We start from the raw sequence: 13,284 nt of genomic DNA, 5'->3' as shown, positions 1-13,284 counted from the left end.
GAGCACGTTGGGTATAAGAAGAAGTCATCATCTTTACCTAGTCTTTAGGATTAGAATAGTATTTGATTTTCATTCTGTTTGTTTTCACGTGTATGCATGTAAGCCTATATATAGGCTTTCTTTAATATGAATAAGTAGTGAGATTTCTTCCTGTAAATTTCAAAGTACATCTCTTTTACACTTCAAATTAGAAAGTTTTTATTCTCTTCTGCAAGTTCAATACTTTCATTATACACGAGAGTTTTAAGTGTGATATTTAAGACTTTCTAAACCAACATCCACTGTATCTGGTTTTCCTAAAAGTCCATCTCCAATAGCAAGCAACTATGATGCAAATGCGGATGTTGAGAGTTCAAATGTAGGATTGTTGTTGTTGTTGTTGTTGTTGTCCGATAACCGCATGTTATGGTTAAGTTTCCAAACCTGAAAACACGTCCATATATGTGAGTTCGGTAAAGTGAGTGCAATGATCTGCGATCTGGTGTTTTTTGGGTATACTGGAAGGGTCTGACGAAAGTCACCTCCTAATAACATGGACATGCCACCAAACGGGTGCGTGTTGCACTCAAAAATGTCTCTCAACGACCGATCGAGACATTCAAAGCAACGTCTATCGCTCATTGGAGCCTCGTCCAATATAATAATAGAAGTCTGTTTCAGTAGGTCTGCGAGTGATGTTCTCTTTTTTATGTCACATGTTGAGATTTCCGAAAGATTGATAGGTAACTTAAATCTAGAATGAGCCGTTTTACCTGAAGGTAACAGTAAGGATGCTATTCCTGAAGCAGCAACTGCAAGAACGATCTTACCAATTGATCTGAAGTAAGAAATTAGGGTCGTCCACAAGAAAGTTTTTCCTGTTCCACCGTGGCCATAAACGAAGAGTAAGGTTTGCTTTTTATTCCTATCTGCGCATACAACTGCATTATAATTGTGTAGCTGTTCTGAATTAAGGACATAATACATTTGTTGATGCTGATTTTGTAGAAGTTCCTTGTCGTAACAGGTATCCTCTAAAAGTAGCCGATTTTCCAAAAGAGCGACTACAACTTCTGATGGTAATGGTAAGTGGAAGTCTGCAACTGACTTTGATGGCGTGCATGATCTAAGTATTTTTTCCAACTCAAATAACAATTGTTGTTGTAAGTGAAAGTCAGTAATGTGCATTGGTATAACAAAAACATTGGCATTTATTTTGTATAGTAAGTCCTCACTCATTTTTCGCCAACCGGTTTCCCACAATGCAAGCGGATTGCTCACCTCACAAAATAAAAGCAAGTGACAAAAGAGGGAGCGCAACTGTGAAGATGTTGCCCATTGTGATGCCTCGGTGAATGCTGTCATCCATTCTTTGTCTTCACCGATTAGACCCAATGCGTGACATGCACTTCGATAATTTGGGTACACACGACCAGAAACAGTGCGAACAGCCTCGTAAGACATACAACCTTTTTGATGACAAAGTAGAAGACGCAGGTAAAACAGTTCACCAGTAGATGGGTGTACGAACACAAGTCTGCCGATGGTTTTTGACATACTACGATGCCTCAACACCCACCATTTTGCAGTTTTATCCCACCAAAATTTAGATGGATAATCTATGTAGGTTAAATCTAAACCTCCAGTTTCATTTTCACTATTACTCTGATTTTCATTATCACGAATGACGGTATCTTTGTTACGATTGAACCAACCAAGAAGCGGTGATATTGCGAACCCGGGATTCCGTACAACATCCTTCAAACAACTATCTTCCTTAAAATATGCAGTTTGCATATTTTCTAAGTGGACTGGAAGTATCATCACCGGTGGGTTACGTTCATGAATCGGGAAGTCAAGAATGCGCCATGCCGCTTCGTGGGGACAGATGTACCGCCCATCTAAGAAGCTTCGAATCTCATCAGTAACAAGAGTTTCTACAGCAATCGGACATTCTTTGTTAGAATCAGTCTTTTGAAGACTAAATAGCTATCACTTTTGGGCATTACATAAAGATATATTTACTTTCCTCTTGATATTGCATGTTTCTATGAGTGTGTGGATAGTCTTAGATTACAAGTATTCATATCTACTTACCGACAACTCCATATAAAATAACAACTTTGTGTTTTTTTAGTTACAATGAGATAGTCATACATTTTTTTATTGGTTTAGTAAAAGTATTAAATTGATGCTTGCAAAACCTTAGAAATTTCTTTTAATTTCCTTAAAACTTAAAAGTTTGTATAACATTCTTTTCCCGCTTTTCACTTTTTAAAGAAATTGTGAACGTGGAATGAAAAATGGAAACGGTATTAGATAAAGGTTAGTAAATGTGTTTATTGTGTAAAATGACCCCTTGAAGATAAACACAATCCTACCATACAAATGAACGTCAACTAAGTTGTGCATTTTGTGGATCTAGTTTTTAGAATGTAGGAAGAAAAATATAATATATAAATGATCTTAAAAAACTATATCTTTTCCGTTGGAAAAAGACGCAAATCTTTATGTCAATAGAATATTTAAAGGGTCTGATTCGATTGTCTTAGAGGGTGCGGTATCTTTTGATATCCTATTTACCATTTTTAAACCTAATTTGGGAAATCTTTACTCTAGTGACTCACTCTCATTTACAAGATACTACTTATTCTTTAGTAAACCTTTATTCTTTCATATAATTTCTTTTTAGGGATATTCTTCATTGATCCTTAACAGTGGTGGATTTAATCAAAATAACCGAGTTCTTTTTTGTGGTTTGGAAAATGGCAATTTTGTTGAAAATGGACCATTCCAAGTTTATCACATTAAACTTATTTTTTCTTAGAAAAAAAAATACATTACAAACTGAAATCCAACACTATTCTGAAAAAAAAAAAAAAAAAAAAAAAAAAAAAAAAACTAATTTATAAGAACAAACCAAAATCCAATGAATAATTTCAAGAAAAAAATGTTTTTTTTTTTAAACAGGTACATTTAGATTAAAGCCACTTGACGGCAACAACAAAAAAAACAATTCCATAATGTAAAATAGGGATCAAATCCAATATACATAATTACAAACACCAAATGACCGTTTTGCTTTATCCAACTAAAAATCGAAGTGATAATGTTATCCACCACTTCCGAAGAGGAAGTTCTCATGTTTTTAAAAATCAAGTCATTCTTAACTTTCCAGACACATCATTCGAAACCATACATGGCAACCAGAAAAAGATGATGTTTATTTGGACATCGCCTCCAATCCGCTGCGAAAGCCTCCGGTACTGTCTGTCACAAAATTTTGAGCCCCATTAACCATTGGAAAATCCACCTCAAAACTTCATTAGCGAAATGACAGCCCACCAGAAAGTGGTTTGACTCATCCACGCAAGTATAACTGAAATAACAATTCATAAAAGAAATAGAAATTCCCTTACGAAAAAGCGCAAGCATCAAAAGGGATCCGATCCAAATAGACAAGCCAAACAAAACCAATAAAAGTTAGTATGAGATAATAATTTGCAAAATAATAAGTTAATCTCAATGGATCTTGTTAGCTCAACAATAAAAGTTAGATAAGTTAGATTGATAAAATGTAAGGAAAATAAATAGCAGCAAGTTTATATCAATAACATTAAACAAGTAGACACTTAGTTGAATGGTAATATAGTTTACATGCAAACACAAGTTAGTATATGATGAACAACATAAGTGAAGAGGGACTCATTTAAAGTATTAATTAAGATACCTTTAGATAGAATAGAGATGAACAATTTTATATTTAATAAGCTCTGAATTGGTAATTGAATATGAAGTGGGAATATCTATTTATAGAGTCCCAAAAGTTACATGATAATAATAAACTAAAACAAAGTAGCTGACTTCGGTGACCTTGAAGGGTACACTAGATAATACTAAGATTACAAGCAAAGTCAAGAAAATCTAACTTGTGACAGTCTTCATGTTTGCAGACGACTCCGGGTCTTCATCTCATCCTCAGTCTTAATAAAGTGACCAATAGTCTTCGGTTCTTCTCTTTTCTCCGGGTAACAAGAGCATTAAGGTCTTCGGCTCCATCTTAGCTGAAGAGGGTTACTTTCTTGTTTCAACATTTTACATGGGTTTGCATGATGGGTGTGTACGTCGGGTGTAACTTCCTGTACACCGCACGTACTGCATCCCATTCCCAATCCTCCCACTTCTGTTGAGTACGTTGTGTGTAGTAGTTGGTATGCCGAGCGTACGGCTCTGTCCAACTTGGAGTGATATTTGGAACTTAATCGTTGGGCTTACTTGTTAGGCTGGACCTTAGACTTTCTTGTTGTTGGGCCACTTATGATGTTGTGCCCATATTGGACCTTAGATGATCCTTGAGGTTAGGCCTAGGATTTTGTTGGGCTTAAAAGATTAATTTGGCCCTTTTTTACCTTGGACATTAAGCAAGTATTGTAGGTTTTTAGTTTTGGTTTATGTCTAAATTATTAGTTGGGACTCTGCTGTTCAGTTAGCACGGGGATTTCTCCAGTCCAGCAGCCCAAGCATTTATCTGGGTTTTTTTAGCAGTTGAGGTGAGTTTCCTCACTAGATCCATGGGTCAAAGGCACCAATGCTGGCACATTTTTTGTTATGTAGAATTTTGGATGCCTTGTGATGATTATATGGAAGACCAGGATCTAACCCCTGACATTTGTATGAAAGACCAGGATCTGACCCCTGGCATTTGTATGCAACACCGAAATTTGGCGCTCGGCACTGAACGGAAAGACTATGGTGTTGTTTGTTTTTTTGAAACAAAAATTCATGAAGTATGCGAACCAACTCTGCAACCCTAGAAAGTAGAAGAGGTGGACCAAACGGCTGCAGACTATAATAAAAAGCGTGTTTTTTTAGGATCCATGTTGTTGCAGATATTAAAAAAAAAACACTGCTTTTATAAATCAAAATAGTTTTTTAATACCGAAATTTTAATAATGTATGAGATTTCAGCAAGAGTTTATGATATTTCAGCAAAAAATAATGACATTTCAACAAAAAAAATAAAGTTTTCTTAACAAAAAAATAATGATATTTCATCAATAAATAATTATTATTCAATATAAAAAACAAAAAAAAAATCAATAAGAATAAACAAAAAAAAAAGTAAAATAAGATTTGAGCAACATACAATCAAGATTTCAGCAAAAAAAAAAAAAAAGAATAAGAGGTTGAAAGAGGCAAGACAAGTGTTGCGCCAAACAGAACACACACAAATGTTTTTTTTTTACTCTAAAGACTTCTAAGAAAACAAACAACTGTGAGATTAAAAGTGTTGTGCGTGTGCTGCATCGTGCATAAATAAAAGGTCTGAAGAGGTTTTTTATAAAAAACAAACAAGACCTATGATTTGGCCCATAGCATTTATCTTCTTTCATGTGTGGTATTTGGTACTTGGGGAACTCACTAAGCGTTATGCTTATAGTTTTGTGTTTATGATTTCAGGTACTTCCAGTTCCAACGGGAAGGGCTCAGCGTGATGGCACAACATCCTCCCCTCATGGTTTCCACATCTGAAATGATTTGTACTCTGATGATTTTATACTATGATTTGTATGGGTACCGAACAATTAATCAATGATTTGAATGACTTTTAAATGAAAAAAAAATTATTACTATTTTGGGACGTTACAGCCTCCCCTTCCAACCATATATATATATATATATATATATATATATATATATATATATATATATATATATATATATCCGGTAAGAAATTTTTTTTGGTAGGAAGGTAAGAAATTTTTTTTCTACATATTTTTTTGACGAACAAAATAAATGAATCACTAGATGATTCATTTGTAAGATGATTCACAAGAAAAAATTCCCAAAAAAACATCTTTATGATTCATTTTTAAGTAAATTAAGAAAAAATTCATTTTTATGACAATTTTAGTGAATAACAACAAAATCATTGTATAAATGAATCATCGAGATGTTTTTTTGAGAATTTTTTCTCGTGAATCATCTTAAAAATGAATCATCTAATGATTCATTTTGTTTGTTCGCGAAAAAAATATGTAGAAAAAAAACTTCTTACCTTTCTACCAAAAATTTCCTTCTTATTTGATCTTGACTCTCTCTATATATATATATATATATATATATATATATATATATATATATATATATATATATATATATATATATATCATGTTTTTCAGCTCATTCCTCCACTCGTTTCATATGAAATCTCTTTGGAACTCTCTCAAACCTTTTAGCCCTTTACTCCCTATTTTCCAACTACTTTAGTGAGGCCTTACGGCATCAAAGAGCCAAAGAATTAGAAGCTTTTGGGTCAGAGTTTTGCCCGCACATTTACCGGTTCTCGTTAGAAAACTCTGTAAGTTAAGCTACACTTGTTCTAATTAAAGTGTAAATTATATTTATAGCCATAGTCATTATTATGAACCTATAAATAAGATTTATCAAATTTCCAACTCAGTATATTGATTGATATACTTATGAGAGTGATGTTTAGGCTGGATTTAGTGAGGTGTTAAAAGTGGTATTTCCAAATAGTATACTATATATACCAAAAAGACCCTACCTCAGATATGATCTTACATGGTTATTCCTTATTTGATAGATCTTGATGTAGACATAAGGATTATTGAGGAATCTAGATTATCAATATTATAGTCACAAGAGATATGAAAATAGACTAAGACTTAGTGCCATTTTAATCTAGGTATTTTGGAAGGATAAAGTATTAAGGCGAAGCGATGCCCTAACCTCAAATCACCTACTTTTGTCAGGTGAGTGTGTAGTTGCTTTCAAGAGCATAATTTAATAAAAGTATTTAATAAATGTTATTTGTATTAATTATACCAGGTGTTAATTGTATAATATAATAAGTATTGGTTATTAAGACCTATGTTAGAATCCGAATGGTCTTTAGTTATTGTCTGGGATAGTTAAAGACTTATAAAGGGATGATTAGTTCCAAACAAGTTTCTATCAAATAGGTATCATTCTAGGGTAGAGTGTGAGATCAGTGCGAAGCATAGTAGTCCTCCTCTTTATGGATGACTAGAGATGGTGGGTCCGGAGCATACAACTGGCAAATATGTTATAACTCCCGCAGATTTGGGATAGAAAAATAAAATATAATAAGCGATAAAAAGCCTTTTTGATAGAAGATTATTTAGGATAATTAATCTTAACCAAATTTATAATGTATGTGACAAGGATTTTATACATATAAAGAACTCTGAAATCCGACTTCGTTTGAAGAAGTTACGTTTCTTTGAAGTTTCGCGATTAAATCAACATGACTATGTGAATCGTAAGAAGTGAATTTTAGATAGGTTTCTTATTAGCCCCAGTAATCTAAATGAAATTCGTAGTAATCATAAAACCGAGAGCCTATATATAAAGAATGTCCAAATCTAACTCTATATGAAGAACTTATGATTTTTTTGCAGTTTCAACGCAATTGTGTTAACACAGAAATTGAAATTCAAATTGGTTAATTGTTAGCTGAAACAATCTAAACGAGAGTTAAACATCTCATTAGTAGGAGTCTGTCAATATAAAGACAGTCGATAACTAACATCATATGAAAAAGATACGAATTTTAAACGGAGAATCGCAGTTTAAGCCTTCTAAAAATAATAAATAATAAATAATAAATAAATTGAGAATTAGCCGACAGAGTCTAAATGAAAGTTGTAGATCTTGTCGATAGCTACATGTGATATAAAGGGCGTAAAAAACAGTGTTTGTATGATGCGGTTAAGAATTTTTGAAGTTTCCCGCGTACGCCATGGATAAAAAGGCATGACGCACACCTTCTAGAAGCTATCCACGTTGAACCAGCCATCGTAAGACATGTGTTAGCATAGCAACGGCCGACCAGAGCCAGGGTAGGCTGCACTTTGGGGTTTTTGGCCCTATATGTTCAGCAACAAGCTCATTCTTTCCTCCTCACTTTTCATATCTTTCTCTCTTGAATTCCCACCTCCAATCTTGAAATTTCCCATAGTTTTCAGTTCTGGTGAAGCCTTGAAGTCCGAAGTCCGTAGCAGCCCGATAAAGAGAAATTATCATACCATAATTATGCCAATGCAATTTTTGGACTCCTATCAGGAAAATCTCTATAAGTTAAGTTATGCGTATATCGTTTTCAGTGTAACTTATATTTATGTTCATAGCCATCGTTATGAATTTATAAATAAGATTATCAGTAATTCCAAGTCATTATATTAATCGATCTAATTACGAGAGTGACGTCTAGGTTGGATTTAGTGAGGTGTTTAAAGTGGGATTTCCAAGCAGTGTACTCTGTATACCAAACGGACCCTGCCTCTGATATGATCCTACTTAGTTATTCCTTACTTAATAGATCTTGATGTTGACATTGGCATTAGTGAGGAATCTAGACTATCATTAGTCGCCAGGAATATAAGACTAATGCTTAGTAATATGAACCTAAGTCATGTTAGAGGAAAAGCTAAAGTATCAAGGCGAATTTCTGCCCAAATTCAAAGGCATCCATTTTTATCAAGTGAGTTCATAGTTACATTCATCTTAAACATAGATATGAAGTATTTAGATTATTAAATGTTATATGTGCTTATGTGCAAAGATTATATGTTAGATGAAATATTATAAGGATAAATTTTATATGACTTATTACATATATGTATTTTCATGAATATGATACATTGGGTAATGAAGGATAACGAGTGATTAGAATGATAAGATGTCATAGTATGATGAAAATTAAGATGACATAGTATGATGAGAGATGAAACTGATAAGATGTCATAGTACGATGAATGATGAAAATGACAATAGGATTTCACGAGTTTAATAGTACTAGTGTACTAACGATGTAGAAATGGTACCAACGTACTAACGATGTAGGAATAGTACTAGTGTCTAATGATGTAGTCATCTAATAGAGTATTGGTGATGACCATTAAACCATTCAAGATAATACCAGGAACATAGGCAAATTTATAACCTGTAGGTGATGGACTTCATGTCCATTTGATGTACTCTACTTTCTACTGACACATATTGCGAAGAAATACCTGAAACAATACTGTCAGCAATGATGATTAAAATGATCCTTAGGATAGATATTTAGGAATGAATATATAAAGAAACCCGTGGACATGTATTGCAGAGAAATCCCTGAAACAATATTGTCAGCAACGATGACTATGATGACCCTTAGATAGATCCTTAGGGACAAATAAAGAAGAAAATTGGGATGGATAATTGGGTTAATTGTTTGATAATTAAACATATTAACTATATTATTTTGGGTTGGAACCCTAGGCACTCACCAGGTTTCCGAACCTGATCCACTCAATATTTTTGTATCACATGTATCGATACAAAGGTATTTGATGTTTGGATCTGATGAGATATTAAAGGAAATATAAGACATTAGATGACGTAAGGCATGTAATGACTACGTTTATGCTTATGTTTCTTGTATCAGTTATGACATCCCAAATTTTAATAAATCAATAAAAAAACATTTCTTTGGAAATATATTTACGGGAGCAAATTTCATATTTATAAATAAAGAATGTTTTAAAATAAGCATAAATAAAAAGGCTTTTTTGACCATGAAATTGGGGTTGGCGTCTGAACTGTGACATCCCAATATTTACGGTCATTTTAAATTTTTTTATTTATGCTTATTTAAATTAGAGTTCATTTATAAATACAGAATTGGTCCAATAAAAGTATTTCTAAAGAAATGTTTTTCATTGATTATGATGTCATAACTAATACAAAACATAAGCATAAACAGGTCTTACATCAATATTCTAGCAGCCTATGTACTCTTTTAATCTCACAGCAGATAATTATATTATCTATCAATACCTTCGTATCGCTACCTGTGATACAAGAAACCGAGTGTGTCAGGTTGGGAAACCTGATAACTACAATGGGTTTTCAACCCACAATATTATAATATTTAATTATATATTATTCATCATTCATATAACCCAATTACCCTACTCCCGTTATTCTCACTTACTAATCCTAATATAATGATCTCGAGGGATCTTTCTTAAAGGATTTTTATCAGGAGACAACTATAATTCCTAGATGATTAGGTACGTCAGTATGATAATACTTTTGGGAAAACACGACAGTACATTAGTACTTTGAATAGTCACGAAAGTCACGTCAGCACACTTGTACTTTGGTATAGCACGACAATACAAAAGTACTTAAGATAGACATGGCAAACACGACTTATTATCTCGCACGGATTTCACTAACCTATCACAATAACTACCTCACATAGGCATATCACAACCTCTCATGTATTATTTCGCATAGCCCTTCACTGCCCAATCATTTTATTAAGTATGATTATATATATATATATATATATATATATATATATATATATATATATATATATATATATATATATATAGTTTAATGAAGTAATAACTATATCATGTTGCACATATATATATTAAACACATCAAGACAACGAGCAAATTATTTAAGCAATTTAAAATACTTGTATCTATGTGTAAGATTGAAAGTAACTATGTGCTCACTTGATAAAATGTATGGCGATTTGCAAATCGGGCAGAGCTTCGCCTTACACCTTTCCCAAAAAACCTAGATGTACATAACACTAATTCTTAGTCTAATTTCATATTTAATGGAACTTATTATCCTAAGGACTTAGATTCCTCAATAATCCCAAAGTCTACATCAAGATCTATCAAGTAAGGATCAGACAGGTAGGATAGTCGGGAAGCAGGATCATTTTGGTGTATAGCCTTTCTGAAATCCAAGTACCAAGTCGACATGATCATTCTAGTCACCTCTCTCGTAAGTAGATCAATAAGTACAATGACTTAGAATCATTGATAAATCTTAATTATAAGTTTCTAGTAACATCTTATAGCTATAATCATAAATTATACGGAAGCAGAGTAGGTGTAGCTCACTTACATAGTACTATTGATGAGAACCAGGATCTAAGCAAGCAGAGTACTGACCTGGGAACTCCTACTTGAAGATAACAACTAGCTGAGCCCTAAGTGATGTCGCAGGGCTTCGCCGCATGCCAAAAATGAAGGAAAATGGGCTAAAAATGAAGAACCGTCGAGAGAGAGACTCTAGGGGTAAGAGGTGAGGAGCTTATACGTCAAGGACTATTTATAGGTTATTGTTCCAAGTGTTCGTCGTGCGCTTCTGTGACGTCGCTCCTCCCAGCTCATGCCACATGTCACGATATCGGTGGTCTACCTACGCCTATTCTGGAAGGTGTCATGTGTCACATTCACATGGTGCCATGTATCAAAATCTTATGGAGCCACATTGACATGTCTTACGGAGGAAGGCGGCTCACGGCCATGCCACGTGGTGCCACGTCATCAACGTGTGTAGCGCACTTCGCGCTTGTGGTTTTCCAGATTTTCAAAATGGCATAACTTCTTTATACAAACTCTGTTTTTGACATTATTTATATCCCCGAAAAGCCCTCAACGTGATCTACAACTTTCATTTAGACCCCAACAACTAATTCTCACTATATCAAAATTTTATATTCTTGATAGGCTTATATTGTTAGAAATCGCTATAGAAAGCATAACTCCTATATACGGACTCCATTCTTGATAATCTTTATATCTACGAACTCCTATTAAGGAGATCTTCAAATCTCGTTTAGATTGTTTAGGATAACAATCAACCGATTAGAATTTTGACTTATGTGCCCGCATTGCAACATTGATTTAATCGCAAAACTTCGAAGAAGCATAATTTCTTCATACGAAGTCGGATTTGAACGTTCATGTACCAAATCCTTGTCACATATAATACAACTTGGTTAAGATTATTTACCCTAAATGATATTCTATCAAAAAGTGATTTTTAACGTTTATTATCTCTAAATTGATTAGCCCGAATCTGCAGTGTTACATCAACAATGCAACCGGACGAAGAGATGGTTTTGGCATAACCATGGGTCGATATTTCAGAGGATTCTAGAAAAGGTAAACCGTAAAAATATGAAAAATTTTGGCGACGCAAACGGGAGCTATTTCTTATAGTGATGGATCATGGCGAGTACCACACTAAAGATCAATGTACTAACAGGTTTCGCGAGATGAACAAATATGTCACTAAATTTAACGACATTTACAACAATTTGATAACTCAATGGAAAAATGCAAAAGATGGTGAACAAATTTTGGAGACAACCCTTCAAATTTTCTTGTTGATAAAAATAAGAAGTCTTTTGAATTTATCGATGTTTGGAGGTTTTTATCTAAGTCTCTGAAATGGATAAAAAAGTATGGAAGAGAAGAAGGTCGTGAGAAAAGAACCAAAGTTTCCAAGACGAGTTACACTAGTTCATCGGATGTGCATTTTGGGGTTGATTTGAGCGAAATGGATGAGCTCGAGCTTGAAGATGTAGCTCGATCGATGGTTCGAGATAGGACGAAATAGAGAGGATCGTCGTCGAATACATCAGGAACGGGAGGAGGAGATGAAGTACGTAGAGTTGCTAATAATTTGGAAATTTGTAATTTGAATTTTGAGAGTCATTTGAGTTTTGAAAAAGAGAAGGAAAAAAAGAGATCAAGAGAGGATAAGCAAAGAAGTTGAGATATGGAATTTTTAACAGAACATTTCGATTATATCACAGGAAACGAGCTTGATATGTTTTGAAGGTTAGAACGGACATTATGAAAAAATATTACAAGTAATGTTTTTATTTAATTAATTTTGTTTTTATGTAGTTTTATTTATTTATTTATGGTTTTTTGGGAATGTAGTTGTTTTAATTTAATTAACGAAGTGTTTTCCTTTTTATTAAATTACATTTTATTAAATTAAAAAAATATGTATGGTAAATATGGTATGACACATATCAATTTTATTTGGTGTGGTTAAAAGTGTTGTGGCAGTGTAAAAATATGGTATGTGTCAACCTCTACAATGAACCGCGTGTTCTCTAAATATATCCAAACATGCCTTGCGGCAAACTAGACATATCTGATCAATCGGGAATAGATGAATCATGAGGTGGTAACGAATAATAGTTTTGTATTTTACAATAGACATATGTTGGCCGAAGCCATGAATATGGATAGTTAGTAGAAAATCCTAAGCATGAGGTGCCCGAAAACTATTAAAAACAATTTTCTGCCTAACAATCATGTCTAAGTCTTCTATATATTTGACAATTTTGCTAAAAATGACACACGTCAATGTTTTTTTATTATTTACTATTTATTATGGTTAAATATCTTTTTTTTTTTCTAGTTTCAATCTTTATTTTCA

The 13,284-nt window shown here is 33.5% G+C and overlaps 1 protein-coding gene across 1 annotated transcript; it reads right to left on the bottom strand.

Moving 5' to 3' along the window:
• Positions 1-324: 324 nt before the first annotated feature.
• On the bottom strand, positions 325-1,776 carry LOC145003338 (uncharacterized). The gene has a single exon (XM_078962473.1). The coding sequence runs from the start codon at positions 1,774-1,776 to the stop codon at positions 325-327; it is 1,452 nt and encodes a 483-aa protein (XP_078818599.1).
• Between the last annotated feature and the right edge of the window lie 11,508 nt (positions 1,777-13,284).

This window comes from Lactuca saligna, chromosome 1, assembly GCF_052625555.1.
Source record: "Lactuca saligna cultivar CGN05327 chromosome 1, ASM5262555v1, whole genome shotgun sequence".
NCBI lineage: Eukaryota > Viridiplantae > Streptophyta > Magnoliopsida > Asterales > Asteraceae > Lactuca > Lactuca saligna.
Note: the sequence above shows the minus strand (reverse complement) of the source record. Positions and strands in the feature narration are given on the sequence as shown.